The sequence below is a fragment of the Peromyscus maniculatus genome, chromosome 1 (genome assembly GCF_049852395.1).
Source record: "Peromyscus maniculatus bairdii isolate BWxNUB_F1_BW_parent chromosome 1, HU_Pman_BW_mat_3.1, whole genome shotgun sequence".
NCBI lineage: Eukaryota > Metazoa > Chordata > Mammalia > Rodentia > Cricetidae > Peromyscus > Peromyscus maniculatus.
In genome coordinates this window covers 12,319,771-12,336,191 of record NC_134852.1, presented here as the reverse complement: position 1 = coordinate 12,336,191, position 16,421 = coordinate 12,319,771, and the positions used below count along the sequence as shown (strand labels likewise).

Here is a 16,421-nt window from a genome sequence, read left to right as displayed (position 1 = left end):
TAAATTACATTCATCTCCGTATCTTCCTCTCTTGTCCTGTCTCCCTCTCTCACTCATGTTGATATCTTTCCTTTCCAAAGTCCTTCTCTTTCTACTCCCCAACCATGGTGTGCATGTGTGTGTTTGCATACATGCACACGAGTGCACGAGTGCGCACCCGCACATGCCTGCACACCAATGACTTTAATTAGGGTTGTTTACAGATGGAAATATCTCTTCCTTCTCCAGCAACCAGCTGCCTGCAGATCTTCTATAAACCCCACCTCCTTTTTGAGACAGGGTCTCATGTATTCCAGGCTGGCCTGGAACATGCTATATAGAGAGCCAGAGATGACCTTGAACTTATGATCCTCCTCCCTGACCTCTTAAGTGCTGGAATCACAAGTGTGCTCCACAGAACCTGGTTTATGCAGTGCTGGGGATCGAACCCAGGGCCTTGTGCATGCTAGGCAAGCACTCTACCAAACGAGCCACTTCCCCAGCCCACCTCTTTTAATCATACAGAAACTGTCAAGCGTGTTTCCTTCCAGCTCTCTGAAACCCTAAGACAAGGATGGATACCTGGTTAAGCACAGGACTTCCTGGCCCATTACCCAGGGCCTCTGTCTGAGGAAGCCCCGTCTTCCCCTGACTCCTCACAAGCACCCCCAAGGTGGATGGATGGTCATCCACCTCCAGTGCTTGTGAGTGCCGCAGAGTCCCAAGACTCAATGGACCAGCAGAAGAGGGCAGGTGGGGTGGGGTGGCCGCTGGAGGAAGACAAAGAAAATCCAACACCTTGAACCTCTTCTGTCCTCTCCGCCTCTAGCAATTGGCTCTGGAGGGCAAAGGCCAGTCTCAGATGACAGCATCGGCTCTAGAGAACATATCCAAGAACCGCTACAGGAATGTGCTGCCCTGTGAGTCTCTGGGGTTCATCGTCCTCGTCCGCCTCCCCATGGAGTCTGCCAGAATCCCATTCCTGTGAACCCCATTCCTGTGCTTCCCCCCCTCTTTCTCTCTGTGGGGTGTGTGTGTGTGTGTGTGTGTGTGTGTGTTCATGCATGTGCATGAAGTTTGTGTGGATCTGTACATGGAGACCAAAACTATTCTTCAGTCACTAACCACTTTAAAATTTTTATTTAAAAAAAATTTAGTTGGGCGGTGGTGGCGCACACCTTTAGTCCTAGCACTCAGCAGGCAGAGCCAGGCGGATCTCTGTGAGTTCGAGGCCAGCCTGGTCTACAGAGTGAGTTCCAGGAAAGGCACAAAGCTACACAGAGAAACCGTGTCTCAAAAAATAAAAAAAAAAAAATTCTGTGTGTGTGCGCGCGGGTGTGTAAGTGTGTTTTGTATATGGGTGCCCATGGAGACCAGAAGGTCTGGATCTTCTGGAGCTGTCTACAGGAGGGTCTGCACCCCTCAACATGGGCATTGGGAACTGAACTCAGGTCCTCTGCAAGAGCAGCCAATGCTCTTATCCATGGAACCACCTCTCCAGCACCATGGCTGATTTGTTTGTTTGTTTACATTTTCATTTGTTTATGGTGGTGGAGGTGTAACGTGCGTGCCACTGCCAGTTGTGGAGGTCAGAGAACAGCCTGCAGGAGGTGGTTCTCCCCTTCCAGCATGTGGGTCCTGGCATCAAACTCAGTTCATCAGGTTTGGTGGCGAGTGCCTTTTCACCTGCTGACCTATCTTCCCGGGCCAATTTTTTTTTTTTTTTTTTTTTTTTGAAACAGGGTCCCAGTAGCTCAGGCTGACCTCAAACTCACTACGTAGCCAAAGATGATCTTGAACCTCCCACCTCTGCCTCCCAAGTGCTCGGATTACAGGCACCTGGTTTTATATGGCACTGGGGGTCCAACCCAGAGCTGCTTGGATGCTAGGCGAGCACTCTGCCTAGCAGCTGAGCCACATAGCCAGGCCGACCTTGCTTTTGGAAACAGCGAGCTAAGGTGTCCTCCTTTGTGGGCCTCCCCAGGGCTTGGATTACAAGCACGCGCTCCCACGTGCGGGAGCTTTTTGACATAGGTTCTGGGTCTGGAACTGGGGTCACATCCGTGCAGCCAGCCCTTCACCAGCTCAGCTGCCTCCCCAACCCCCCTTGCAGCCCCCTTCTCATCGTGGATACTGCTGTGTTCTCCTAGATGACTCGTCTCGGGTGCCCCTGAAATCCCTGCATGAGGAACCGGGCTCCGACTACATCAACGCCAGCTTCATACCGGTAAGGTGGCTGCGGTGGCGGTGGGGGCACTCCGTGACTCTGGAGAGATGAAGAGCAGAAGCGGGTGGTGGTCAGCTGATGACCTCCCCGTGACATGCCCACTTTCCTCAACTAGGGTCTCTGGAGCCCCAAGGAATTCATTGCAACCCAGGGTCCCCTGCCTCACACCGTGGGTGATTTCTGGCGTCTGGTGTGGGAACAGCAGAGCCACACCCTGGTCATGCTGACCAACTGCATGGAGTCTGGACGGGTGAGAAGAGATTTCTGTCCTGGTGCTAACCCCTGAGCACCAACCCCTGGACACTGGCTTGGTGCGGTCCCTTCTACACACCTCTGCATTTCTCCAGTATAACTCCAACCATCTTCAACATGGACCCATCCTGTCCACCTTCATAATGTCCACAGATCCGTGCGTGTGCGTGTGCGTGTGCGTGTGTGGTGTACTGGTCCATGTTTTGCTGCTGTGGGTGAATGCCACAGACTGGATATTTTATAGAGAACAAAGGTTCATGTGTCTTATGCTTCTCGGGGGTGGGAAGTTCAAGAGCATGATGCTGGCATCTGGGGAGGGTCTTCTTCATGCACCATGACAAGTTGGAGAGTACCACGTGGGGGAGGCACAGCCAGCCAGAGTGCCAGCTCAGTTCTCTTCCTCATCGTATACAACCGTTAATATCATCTTGAGGGCCCTTCCCTTAGATGACTTCATCTCATCCTAATATCTTCGCGTAGACCCCATCTCTAGATACTATTCACCTATGAATTTGGGAATGAGGCTATCAGTTCTCGAGTTTTTTTGGGGGGGCACATTCAAACTACATCAAGGTTCCACAGACCTTGGGGTTAAGGGTCCTCTTGGCTGGTGTAAATCTATTAGATCTGGCACCTCTGGGTCCTACCTTGTTGCCAGGGCAACAAGCATATCTTCATCTTGATTAGAAGAACCATATGAAGAGGCTGGTACTTGCTTAATATGCATGAGGCCCTAGGTTCAATTCCCAGCACTGTATAAACCCATGAGGTGGCACAAACCTATAATCCCAGCATTCTGGAAGATGGAGGCAGGAGGACCAGAAGTCAAGTTATCTTTAACTTCAAATCAAGCTCAAGATGGTCCTCTCAGGGGGGAAAAAAAAGCAATATGCAAAAGGTGTCTTGTTCTCAGGGTTGGAGAGACAGCTGAATGGATAAAGGATTTAGCACATAAGCAAGGGGCCAGAGCTTGGATCCCCAGAACCTACATAAATGCCAGGTGACCATGGTGACTCGCTTGTAATTCTAGCCCTCGGGAGGCAGAGAAAGGGAGCCTCTGGACCAAGCTGGCCAGCCAGACTAGTCATAGTGGGCAAGCTCCGTGTTCAGCGAGAGCCCCTGCCTCAGTGAGCACAATGTAGAGTAACTGAGGAAGACTTGAGACAATGGCCTCAGGCATCCACATCGATATGCACACGCAGGCATATTCACTCCCCACAGTGTACACACACACACACACACACACACACGCACGCACGCACGCACGCACGCACGCACACGCACACGCACACCCTGCTCTCTTTTCTCACTGTCCCGGGCTCCCTGTACAGGTGAAGTGTGAGCATTACTGGCCTCTGGATGCTCGACCCTGCACTCACGGGCAGCTGCAGGTGACAGTGGTTAATGAAGATGTGAAGGAGAACTGGACAGTGAGGGATCTTCAGCTCTTCCACGTGAGTCCCTCCAACCCCACCAAGAACTCCCCAAGAAGGCTCCCAGCAGTGTGTCTCCCAGAGGATCCCCCATGAGGCATAGAAACTTCTGGAGTCTCTACACTCCCCCCTCCTCAGCCTTCATCTCCTTTCAGGTGGGAGAAAAGCAGACGCTCTCTGTGCGCCAATTCCACTACCTGGCCTGGCCAGATCATGGAGTCCCTTACTCACCAGAGCCCTTGCTGGATTTCCAAAAGGTTTTTCGGCAGTGGGTGGACCAGACCATGGACGGAGGACCTCCCATTGTGCATTGCAGGTGAGCGACACCCTGGAAGTCTCCCCAGGGACTCGGAATCCATCACAGACATGCACACGTACACATAATTAAAAGTAAAATAAAATCTTTAGAAAGCAATTAGGGGCCATCATGGTGGAATACACCTGTAATCCCAGCACGTGGGAGGCAGAGGCAGGTGGATCTCTTAAGTTCTAGGCCAACCTGGTCTACAGAGTGAACTCCAGGAGATAGCCAGGGCTACACAGAGAAGCTCTGTTTTGAAAAACCCAAATCAAAACCAAACCAACCAAACAACAACAACAAACACCAAAGTCAATTAGTTTAGGGGTTCTTCCTATGAATTTCAGTGCCAGACCTGTTATTAGATGCACGGCCTGGGACACGTGACTTTCCCCTCCCTCAGCTTTCCTGTTACCACCTGTAAAATGGGTGTGCTGATACACCCTATGGCCAACGGATGGAGAAAACGCCAGTCACTGTCCTCATGGCCTCACAGTCCCCACTGAAACTGTGACTTGATGGGTGTCACACTTTCTGGGTGCTCCAAAACCTGTGGTGATACATTGTGTAAACTTGCCTGAGGATCAGAGGACGGAGCCAGCCACTAGATGAGACATAGAAGTCAGGCAGTGGTGGCACACACCTTTAATCCTAGCACTCGGGAGGCAGAGACTGATCTGGATCTCTGTGAGTTCAAGGCTACACTGGGCTACATGAGATTGATCCAGTATAGGAGAGAAACAGAGCCAGGCAGTGGTGGCACACAGCTTTAATCCCAGCACTTGAGATCTCATGCCTTTGCTTGGGAAGCACACAGGCCTTTAATCCCAGGAAGTAATATGGCAGGACAGAGAAAGATAGATAAAGCACGAGGAGACAGGAACTCTCTCTTCAGGATTTTGTAGAGGTGAGAACTAGTGGCTGGCTGTTCTGCTTCTCTGATCTTTCAGCTTTCACCCTGATAGCTGTCTTTGGGTTTTTTATTAAAAGACCATCTAAGGACTGGAGAGATGGCTCAGAGGTTAGGTGCACTGGCTGCTCTTCCAGAGGTCCTAGGTTCAATTCCCAGCAACCACATGGTGGCTCATAAGCATCTATAATGAGGTCTAGTGCCCTCTGCTGGCCGGCAGGGTCACATGCAGGCAGAACACTGTATATATAATAAAGAAACAACAACAAGACCATCTAAGATTTGAACCATACAGTCTCAGCTGCTAGGACTCCAGACTTCCCTCCCCTCTGGAGGCCTAACCCCTGTTCTGTCCCTTGCCTAGTGCTGGCGTGGGCCAGACAGGTACTCTCATCGCGCTGGACGTCCTGCTCCGACAGCTGGACTGTAAGGGGCTGGTGGGTCCCTTCAGCTTCGTGAAGAAGATGAGAGAGAGCCGGCCACTGATGGTGCAGACAGAGGTGCGGGGCTCTGAGGGGACAGGGGCATGGTGGGGGGAGGGGGATGAGGGACCCTTTGGGAAGCATTCCTCATCTCTCTGCATCTTCCCCAGGCCCAGTATGTATTTCTTCACCAGTGCATCTTGAGATACCTCCAGCAGTCAGCCCCGGCCCTTATCCTGAAGGAGACAACGTATGAGAATGTGTCCAGCTTCATCTACGAGAATGTAGCAGCCATCAGGGCCCATGAGTCTGAGGCCTCGGCTACTGGGTGCTGAGCCTACACACAGAAATAGTCAGGCTGGATATGGACCCCTGCTGGAGCCCAGATACCCGGACCTCCAACAGAACTGAGGGTTGGAGTCTCAGCCTCCCCAGCCCAAGGACAGGATGTTGTTGATGTACTTCAACTATGAGCCCTGTGGGAGCCGGGAGCCTGAGGACAGGGATGACCAGGGGGATTTCCTGTTCTTTGAGTGGAGGTGGCTGTGGCCTGGGTGTAGACAGGGTCTCAAAGAAACAGGCTGGAACCTGGATTCGGAAGAAGGAATCAGGGTCTGGAATTCTGCTACCTGAGGAACAAAGGCAGGCAGGCACCTGCCCCCCTCACCCCGCTATTTCAGAAACCAGATCAGCCTCCTTGAATCGGAGGCTGAAGGGAGTCGCTTTGCCTGTGGTCTCCTGCAACCCATGTCTGCACACTCTTTCCGTCCATATAATTTATTAAACCATTCTCCCCGAAGGTGGGTCTTTGTCTCTGGAGAAAATAGTGGGCTGAGCAAACAGGTATGGAGGGAACTTGAAGAGTCCATTATATCCCATCACCCCTTAAAAAAAATAAATACAGGATTGGGACTGGAAGGATAGCTCAGTTGGAAAAAGGCTTGCTTTACAGACATGAGGTCCTGAGTGTGAGCCCCAGAACCCATGTGGGAAAAGCTGGGCGGGGCTTCCTTGCAGGGACAGAAGTGAGGAGGTAGAATGGACCGATCCCCGGGGCTGGGTGGCCAGCCAGCCTAGCCTAGTCGGTGTGTCCGGGCCAGTGAGACATTCTCTCAAGACAAGATGGACAGGGATCCTGATGTGGTTCAGCTGGAAAAGACCCTTCCTGGAAAGTCTGGTGACCTGAGTTCAATCCCCAGGAACCTACATGGTAGTGGGAGAGAGCCAAAGCCTTCAAACGGTCCTTTGACCTCCCCATGCCCACTCCTCCAAATAAATAAATAAATAAATAAATAAATAAATAAATAAATAAATGTAATATAAGTTTTTAAGAGGTGGATGGCACCAGAGGGAAAACATGCAATGTTGTCTTCCGACCTTCACACACATGCGCACACACGTGAACGGCACATGGCTTTGCCTCTGTGAAGCTGTATGTGCTGCAAACACCACACACACACACACACACAAGTTCGGATGGGAGACTCTCTCAAAGAGGGCTGAGGGACCAGACCGCTGTGCCGGCGGCAGCCAGGGATGCAAGGGCTTGCCCCCGGGGATTGGTTAAGCCGAGGTGATAGCCATGAGAAGAAATGCCGGAAGCTGCCTCTTCCTTGCCCGAGAATCTGGGTTAGCTGAGTACTTGGGTCTCCAGAGGGGTTTCTCATGGATCCTAAAACCGAGTGTTCTGGAATCCAGTTATTTGCATCTCAAAAAGTCTGGTGTGTGTGTGTGTGTGTCTGTGTGTGTGTGTCTGTGTGTGTGTGTGTCTTGAGGGGGCTGGTGCTCAGTGTAGATGTCCGATGACTTAGCCAGACGTCAGAACCTTCTAGGGTACTAAGATCAACGTACGTGGGCGCCATGGTGGTTCTCGGGTGTGGCGGGCCGAGGGGCGGAGCGGGGCGTTCTCCTTTCTCCGGGGCAGAACACGCACGCACACATAGGCACACTTCCATACACGCGCGCGCTCGCGTTCACACACAGGGGCGCAGGCACCAGCCTGGCTGGACTCAGCCGCGCCCCCACCCCGCCGAGCTAGATCAGCACACGGGACAGCGCCATCCGCCCACGTGCTGGGGGCGGGGTCCCGGCAGCCCAGGTCTCGGCGCCTCCAGGAGGGTCCTGTCCAGCCACCTAGCAGGTAGGAGCTGTTGGGACCCTCTGTCCAAGCCGCATCCTCAGTCCCATTGGTAGAGGGACCGAGGTGTGTGGGAGGGGTAGGGGGGAGTACCGGGCGGAGGGACGCTGGCAAGGATCCACTCTGAGCAGCAGGTTGAAGCCCTCACCGGGGAGATGGCTGTGTGCAGAGGAGAGGCAGGTGTGGAGACAAAGAGAGCAGGTTGGTAGGCAGAAAGCAGAGAGACCCAGAGTGACGGAGGCCGGACAACAGAGGGCAGCAGAGACGCGGACCGGAGAAGGATGTGGGGGGACAGAATGGGAAAGATGTCCATCTGGGGTTTGGAGAGAAGTGGAGGCCGACTAGGTCGCGAGAACAGGTGTGAAGACAGAGTCGGGGTGCACGCGCGAGAGACTCGTGAGCGAGAGGATGTGGGGGCCCAACAGGGGTGCCGGGGCAGGTTCCCCCACTTCACCAGCAAGAGTGGTGGTGCAAAGGGTCCGAGGCGGAGGGAGGAGCCGCTGTGGATGCACAGACCACAGGCCACCCTCAACCACCCTCTCTGGGCCGCGCGATCCCGGTCCTGGGTCCCGTGTACCGGCACCGCCCGGCCTCGGTTTCTGTGCGTCAGTCCCTCCCGTTGTCTTGGCAACAGGCTCGTTGCCCAGCAACCAGCCTTGCTATCACCCTGCCTGGAGCCCGGCGGTCTCTCTGGGCAACAGTGGTCGGATGGTTCCCACGCCTGCCTTCGCCCACTTCCGGTTCAAGCCCTTGGGAAGGCAAGGAAGGGGCAGAAGAAGAGGGTGGTAGGGAGATCCCTGCAGAGAGGGATCGGCCTTTTTGTGATGGAATTGGGTCCCCCCAAAGCCCGCCCTCGGCCTGGGAAGGCTGAGATTAACTCCCGGTGTGCACCGAAAGTCTCTGATGCGCGGAAAACTCAATGGATGTTTGGGGTAGGAGTGGGGGGGTAGGGTGCTTGGGTACCTCTGCAGGAAGTACGGCAGGAGCCCGACGCCATGTTCCCGGAACCCCCGACCCTGGGGTCTCCAGCGCCTGAGACACCTCCAGACTCCAGCCGCATCAGGCAGGGCGCAGGTGAGAAAACCCTGGGCCCTGGAGGGAAGCCCCGCTGGATCCCCAGGGGCGGGACTCAGATGCAAAGCCTCGGGTTGGTAGGCTGGAAAATCCGGCCGAGATCGTGGGTCAGTATCCCAGACTAGAATCTGAAATACTGAAAAGGAGAGACAGATCTGCGGGGAAAACCATAAGCGGATCAGGCGTGGGGCATGGAATGGGATCATAAATGGGCGAATGGAAACTGAGACCCAGGAGCGAGCAGAGCCTCTTCTAAAAGTAATAGGAGTTAATCGGAAATTAAAATGGGTGTAGAGATGTCAGGATTGTAAGTCAACAAACCATGTCAGCGTGGGTTAGAGCATCAGCGGAGCTTTACAGGTGAGACTGGTTGGAAGGGAAACATGGGATTAAAAAGGAACGGAATCGGCTGGAGGGGAAACCAGGCTAAGATTCAGGCTGCCATAGGAATCAAGTCCGAGCTAGCCAGTCAACTTCCCGGGGCTTTGATGCGTGTTGTGTCCATCCTTCTGCAGTGCCTGCCTGGGTCCTGGCCACCATCGTGCTGGGCTCAGGTCTCCTGGTCTTCAGCAGCTGTTTCTGTCTCTACCGGAAGCGCTGTCGGAGACGGATGGGCAAGAAGAGTCAGGCCCAAGCCCAAGTCCATCTTCAGGAAGTGAAGGAGCTGGGCCGGAGTTACATAGATAAGGTGTGACGAGGCCGTCCTCTCGACCCTTTCCTGCTCCCACCAACGTCCCCAGCTATCCTCTGTCTCTGGTCCCACTTTGTCCCCTGGATTCTGGGGATCAGAGCTAGTAACTGTCCACAAGAGCTCTGCTGTCTAAACTGGGTGTGAGGGTGCACACGTGTAATCCCAGCACTTTCGGAGGCTGAGACAGTAGGGTTGCTGTGAACATCAGCCAGAGCTATAGAGTGCCTGCAAGGCCAGCCTGGGTTACAAAGTGAGACCTTGCCTACAAAACAAAACAAATCAGGGCTCAGGAGCTGGCTCAGTGGCTAAGAGCACTTGCTACTCTTGCAGAGGACATGGGTTGGGTTCCCAGCACCCACATCATGGCTCACAACCATCCGTAACTACAGTTCTAGGAGACCCAACACCCTCTTCTGGCTTCTGTGGGCTCCAGGCACACATGTGGTGCACAAACATACATGTAGGCAAAACACTCACACACATAAAGTAAATAAATCTATAAAACAGAATGAAACAAACAAACAAAAAACAGTAGGTGAAGTGGTTGGTAAGCAAGCCTGAGGACCTTTGTTCTGATCCCGTACCCATTCAAAAGTTGGGCATGGCCATGCATGCCTATAGCTCCAGCAGTGGGGGTGGGGAGGGGGTAGAGACAGGCATATTCCTGGAACTCCATGGCCAGCCAGTCTAGGAGAAATGGTAAACTCTAGGTTCAGTGAGAGACCCCATCTCAAAAAACAAGGTGGAGAGTAATAGAGGAAGACACACAAAGTTGACCTCTGACTTTCACACACATGCACAAGAATGGATGAGTATACCAACATACACAGGCATACATCACACACACACACACACACACACACACACACACACACACACACGGACTTAGATGGATCCTTCAAAAATAAAAGACTGGGGGTATGGAGCTATGTTTCAGTGGTTAAGAGCACTTGTTCCTCTTCCAGAGTCTCTCCCCAGCTCATACCCACCTATAACTCCAACTCCAGGGTATCCAATGCCTCTGGCCCCCATGGGCACCCTGCACTCACATGCACATATCCACATGAAGATGCGCACCTGTACATAATTTAAGGTATAAAAAAATTAAGTGTTAAAAATTAAAAGGTGCTGGGCAGTGGTGGCGCATGCCTTTAATCTCAGCACTTGGGAGGCAGAGCCAGGCAGATCTCTGTGAGTTCGAGGCCAGCCTGGTCTACAGAGTGAGTTCCAGGCTTCAAAGCTACACAGAGAAACCCTGTCTCAGAAAAAAAAAAAATTAAAAGGCTACAGTAGAATCTGAATATTAAGCCTCCGAGTGCCAAGTAGGATGCAGGCCAGGCAGTCTTGGGTTTCCAACCCTGGAGACCATTTTTCATCTGTGTGCCTTTGGGAACTACACCTGTGTTCTCTGAGCCTTAAGTTCATGGTAATTAACTCACATCTCTCCTCCTTTCTCAACAAGTAGCTGTTATTGTAATTATTACCTAAAGGATTCCTTCTGGGGTCCTGGAGCTCAGCCTCCATTCCGGTTCCTTCAGTCGGGAATTTCAAAGGCCATCTATGTCAGAATCACCTCCAACTTTGCTGCAATGTAAATTTTGGATGCAATGTCACACAGACCTAGTGAATCAGAACCCCTAATAAGGTGACCTCAGTATTTTGCCACTCATCTCTGATAGAGACTAGACTTTGAGAACCTATGGCCTAGGTTAAAACAATAACAGCTTATATTCTAAAATGCTAAGTATATAGTAAATATACCATTTAGCCTCCACATTTTCCTGTGGCAAGATCAGTGGTGGCAATTTGTACTGTTATCCCAATACATTCATTAGGACATGGAAGAATGAAACAGTCCCAGACTGTGTCCCACGATGTCTATTCCCATAGCAGACATCACTAATCAAATGCTGACAGATATGTTGTCTTTATGTTACCCGAGTTCCAGACATCATTAATCAAACATTGTTTAGCCAAACAATCATTGATGGCTTGCAGGAGGGATCTGTGAGCCTCTTGAGGTTTCTGGGACTGGAGGGTACTAGTTTCAGGGGAAGATTCCACCTTCTTGCCCCCGACTTTCTAGGTTCAGCCTGAAATAGAGGAGCTGGACCCCTCACCTTCCATGCCAGGACAGCAGGTTTCAGACGAGCACCAGCTAGGACGGTTGCAGTATTCACTGGATTATGACTTCCAGACTGGTCAGGTGGGTGTGAAGGAGGGAGAACACTTGGGAAGTGTTAGGGTGGTTGTCTCAGGGGCTCCGGGTCTCCCTTCGTCGTGGAGGCCACGGGAGAGAGGCTGAAACATGAATCCCTCCTCTGTGTCTGGGCACCTGCAGCTCCTGGTGGGCATCTTGCAAGCTGAAGGACTGGCAGCGCTGGACCTGGGGGGTTCCTCGGACCCCTATGTGAGTGTCTACCTGCTGCCAGACAAGCGGAGGCGACATGAGACCAAGGTGCATCGGCAGACCCTGAATCCACACTTTGGGGAGACCTTTGCCTTCAAGGTGAGTTCCTGCTCCATCACCCCGTGGTACTCAGCCTGCCTCTAGTCCCTGGAGTGCCAAGGACTGACCCTTCAGCTTGCCCTGGAAGGAGACACAGCTGAGTTTCAGCTGCCAGCTTGTGTGTGTATAGGCGGTAGAAAGCTGTTCCCTGGGACCCAGAATTATCCCTGGGAACACTGTCAATGCCTGGGAACAATGTCTGTTGCCTTGGTCCTCGGACACTCCTGTTTGTGTTCTTTTAACACCTGAGTTGTCTTCCGTGGATCCCCGTGCTTTACTGAGGTCCCTGGAACCTCGTTGCCCCATGTTATGGGGTATTTGGACTCTGTGAGAAGATGTGTCACTGTGGTTGGTTTGATAAAGAGCTGAATGGCCAATAGCTAGGCAGGAAGAGGTTAGGTGGGATTTCTGGGGACAGAGAGGACTCTGGTAAAAAGAAAGGCAGAGTTGCCAGCCAGACACAGAGAGGAAACAGGAGGTGCAAGATGGAAGAGAGGTGATGCCACATGACAGAACATAGGTTAATATAAATGGGTTAATTTAGGTTATAAGAGCTAGTTGAGACAAGCATAAACTAAAGGCTGAACTTTTATAATTAATAAGAAGTCCCTGTGTCGTTATTTGGGAGCTGCAGCCCTCCTCTGCTTCCCCCGGAATATTCTATCCCTCACGCCCTCTTTCTCCCTGACTTCCTACCCCCCTCCCTTGTGTTCCCTTCCACCAGGTCCCGTACGTGGAACTGGGGGGCAGAGTGCTGGTCATGGCGGTATATGACTTCGATCGCTTCTCCCGCAACGATGCCATCGGGGAGGTGCGGGTGCCCATGAGTTCCGTGAACCTGGGGCGGCCGGTGCAGGCCTGGAGAGAGCTGCAGGTGGCTCCCAAAGAGGAGGTGAGCATGCGTGGCCCCTCCCACCCCTACTCTGGAACAATCAGATCGCAGACTTTCCAGTCCTTCAAGTCTGCAAGCCCCTTCCCCCACCCCTTCCACCCCTTCCCCCCTCCCCCCCTCCCGCACAGGCGCCAGAGGGCGGGCAAGCTGGCCCCGAGGAACAGGATTGACATCCCTAGTGGTTGACTCTTGGACCATTCCATTCCAAAGCAAGCTGGCGAGGGGTAGCGGCCCGATTTGGGTGATAGGTTCCATTCCTCCTTTTAGCAGGAGAAACTGGGGGACATCTGCTTCTCTCTCCGCTATGTCCCCACGGCTGGAAAGCTCACCGTCATTGTCCTGGAAGCTAAAAACCTGAAGAAGATGGATGTTGGAGGACTCTCAGGTGCGTGCGTGTGCATGTTAGGGCTTCTACTGCTGTGATAAAGACTATGATAAAAAAAAAAAAAAAATTAAAAAAAAAAAAACTTGGGAGCCGGGCGGTGATGGCGCACGCCTTTAATCCCAGCACTCTGGATGCAGAGGCAGGTGGATCTCTGTGAGTTCGAGGTCAGCCTGGGCTACCAAGTGAGTCCCAGGAAAGGCACAAAGCTACACAGAGAAACCCTGTCTCGGAAAAAAAAAATTGGGGTGGGGGAAAGGTTATTTAATCTTACAACTCTTATGTCACATTCCATCACTGACAGAAGTCAGGGCAGGAACTCACACAGGGCAGGAACCTGGAGGCAGGAGCGGATGCAGAGAGGCAGAAAGGAGTCTGTTTACTGGCTTGCTCCCCATGGCTTTCTCAGCCTGTTTCTTACATATCCAGGACCATTTGTCCAGGGTTGACATTACCCAAGTAGGCTAGGTCCCCCCACATCAACCCCTAATTAAGAAAATGCCTGGCCAGGCGGTGGTGGCGCATGCCTTTAATCTCAGCATTCGGGAGGCAGAGGCAGGCGGATCTCTGTGAGTTCAAGGCCAGCCAGGGCTACAGAGTGAGTAAGTTCCAGGAAAGGCTCCAAAGCTACACAGAGAAACCCTGTCTCAAAGAAAAGAAAAGAAAAGAAAAGAAAAGAAAAGAAAAGAGAAGAAAAGAAAAAAAGAAAATGCCCCCATTGTCTTGCCTACAGGCCAATGTCATAGAGGCATTTTCTCATTTTTGGCTCACTCTTCTCAGATAACTTTGACTTGTATCCAGTTGATAACAAAAGAACAACAAACACCAATCAGGACAGGGGGTGTGTTTCTGCCTTAGGACTCTGACAGCTTCTTAACCTGGAGGGTCTCTTAGGGGACAGCAGAACCCCACACTGCTGTGGGATAATACAGAACTGATCTTATCCGGAAAGGGGGGACCTGAGGGGCTGCATGGGTGATTCTGTGGAGGTCCAAAGGAGATTCTTCACTGCTTCCACACAACCTGATCCCCAAGAGCCCAGCGGTGGGGAGTTAACGGATGCCCTTCTTCACCCCAGATCCCTTTGTTAAAGTGCACCTGCTTCAGGGAGGCAAGAAGGTTCGGAAGAAGAAAACCACCATTAAGAAGAACACCCTGAACCCCTATTACAACGAGGCCTTCAGCTTTGAGGTGCCCTGTGACCAAGTGCAGGTGAGTGCAGCCATGACCCTGCTTCCCCCGGGACAGCTCCACCACAGAAACCCCCAGGGCTGGCAGTGGCCAAGGAGCCAGGGCATCACTGAAGAAACCAGCTCCTGGGGTCTGAGGTTGTTCCTCTCCTTTTCCTCCTTTGGAGACCAGGAGGTCTGGTCTTAAAACCCGGCCTTGGGCGTGCTCTCCCCTAAGCGAGACTTGCATGGCATGCATGGACAGAAAGCCTGTCCCCAGCAAGCTCCGCCCCCAACAAGCTCAGACCTTCCAGTTCCTATAGAAAAAAGCGTTTATGGGCCACGGCACCCATACCAAGGCCTTGCATGTTTGCCCCTCTTCTGAGCCCTGATCTCTAAGGAGGCTCCTACCAAGCTCCAGACAGTGGGCCTGTGGGCTTATCTCTGTAGAAGTTTGTTTTCAGCAGGGTGCTACGGCACACACATTTGATCCCAGTACTCCGTAGGCAGAGGCAGGCAGATCTCTGTGAGTTCAAGGCCAGCCTGCTCTACATAGCAAGTTCCAGGCTGGGCAGGGCTGTAGAAAAAGAAAGGAAGGAAGAATTTCCTTTGCAAAGGAATGAAAGCTCCTGGGCACCTTTTTTTCCCCGAGACAGGGCTTCTCTGTGTAGCTTTGCACCTTTCCTGGAACTCGCTTTGGAGACCAGGCTGGCCTCGAACTCACAGAGATCCGCCTGCCTCTGCCTCCCGAGTGCTGGGATTAAAGGTGTGCGCCACCGCTGCCCCGGCTCCTGGGCACCTTTTTGTCTTTTCCAACTGCCGCTCCTCCCCGCCCCGAACTCCCGTGGCAATGCCCCTACACAGGCTGGTCGCAGGGAGAGGATGTCCTTGGCGATGACCCCTGCGCCCCTCTCCATGCCTCCTATCTCCCTTTCCCCCCACCCACTCCAGAAAGTCCAGGTGGAGCTGACCGTATTGGACTATGACAAGCTGGGCAAGAATGAGGCCATCGGGAGAGTGGCGGCGGGCGCAGCCGTCGGTGGCGCCGGCCTTCGGCACTGGGCTGACATGTTGGCCAACCCCAGGCGGCCCATTGCCCAGTGGCACTCACTGCGGCCCCCTGACCGAGCCAGGCCAATGCCCGCACCCTGATCCTCGTCAGGCAAGCACCCGACCCCGGGTCCCTCGCTCCCAGCCCCTTACACGCCTCCCCACATGCCTCTCCCTACTCCCCAAATGTTGCATCCACTCCTACCTCCACATTGGAAATGTTTCTAACTTCTAGCACCAGTCCCATACCCAGAAACCGCAGTGATCTTGTGGGGAGGTGGTTAAGTCTGGCATCCCCTGCCCCAGGGTCCTACCCTCTGCTTTGACAATCAGCTGTGAAGCCTCTTATCTCCTATCTCCCAATCTCAGCTCTTCCCACACAGCTTGACCCCTGTACTGCTCCTGGGCCAAATAAATACTCAGCAGCTTGGAGACTCTGCCCCCAAGGCTCCTTGATGTGTGTGGGGGTGGGTGGGGTGGGGGGAGACAGGACACAGTAGCTGAGACCAAGAATGATGCTCACCTCCAGGCCCAAAGGCATGCCAGGCCAGAATTAACACTGAACACCTTGGACCCCCACCCAGGGAAACCCATCCATTGACCACACTAACCCATTCACATTCTTTTCCATTCTTTCCCTGAACCTAGGTTTCCTCACAAGAAGAAAGCACTTGGGATGGTAACAATTCCTGTTGTGTGACTGCTGTGAGGAGTCAGGGAGAATTCCCTTACCCATGAATTAGTCCATATGTTCACCAGCCAGGTAAAGAAAGGTTGGACCACTGAGCCACATCTCAGCCCCTCACTGGGGATCCTAGGCAGGGGCTCTACCACTGAGCCACACCCCCAGCCCCTCACTGGAGGATTCCAGGCAGGGGCTCCAACCCTGAGCCACACCCCAGCCCCTCACTGGTGGATTCTAGGCAGGGGCTCTACCACTGAGCCACACCTCCAGCCCCTCACTGGTGGATTCTAGGCAGGGGCTCTACCACTGAG

At 53.0% G+C, this 16,421-nt stretch overlaps 2 protein-coding genes across 5 annotated transcripts in view; both read left to right on the top strand.

Annotated features, from left to right (window-relative positions):
• The window catches only part of LOC102927217 (receptor-type tyrosine-protein phosphatase H), a 37,405-nt gene extending 30,620 nt beyond the window's left edge, over positions 1-6,785 (top strand). Inside the window, exons 15-21 of the mRNA XM_076569599.1 lie at positions 809-899; positions 2,130-2,206; positions 2,322-2,456; positions 3,790-3,912; positions 4,047-4,207; positions 5,464-5,599; positions 5,692-6,785. Coding sequence (XP_076425714.1) covers positions 809-899; positions 2,130-2,206; positions 2,322-2,456; positions 3,790-3,912; positions 4,047-4,207; positions 5,464-5,599; positions 5,692-5,856 — 888 coding nt within the window. The 3' untranslated portion in view covers positions 5,857-6,785. The remainder of the gene's footprint in view (positions 1-808; positions 900-2,129; positions 2,207-2,321; positions 2,457-3,789; positions 3,913-4,046; positions 4,208-5,463; positions 5,600-5,691) is intronic.
• A 653-nt stretch (positions 6,786-7,438) lies between these two features.
• Positions 7,439-15,862, top strand: LOC102912350 (synaptotagmin-5). Of its 4 annotated transcripts, none has more exons than XM_076569581.1 (9): positions 7,439-7,661; positions 8,595-8,732; positions 9,248-9,420; positions 11,510-11,629; positions 11,765-11,932; positions 12,657-12,824; positions 13,092-13,209; positions 14,285-14,418; positions 15,327-15,862. In XM_076569581.1, the coding sequence occupies exons 2-9, from the start codon at positions 8,654-8,656 to the stop codon at positions 15,525-15,527; spliced, it is 1,161 nt and encodes a 386-aa protein (XP_076425696.1). In that variant the 5' UTR covers positions 7,439-7,661; positions 8,595-8,653; the 3' UTR covers positions 15,528-15,862. The 4 variants fall into 4 exon arrangements, with proteins under 4 accessions (XP_076425696.1, XP_076425705.1, XP_076425701.1 ...); XM_076569590.1 differs by having other exon boundaries at positions 7,549-7,661; positions 13,095-13,209; positions 15,327-15,668; XM_076569586.1 differs by lacking the exon at positions 7,439-7,661 and having other exon boundaries at positions 8,411-8,732.
• The last annotated feature ends 559 nt before the right edge of the window (positions 15,863-16,421 follow it).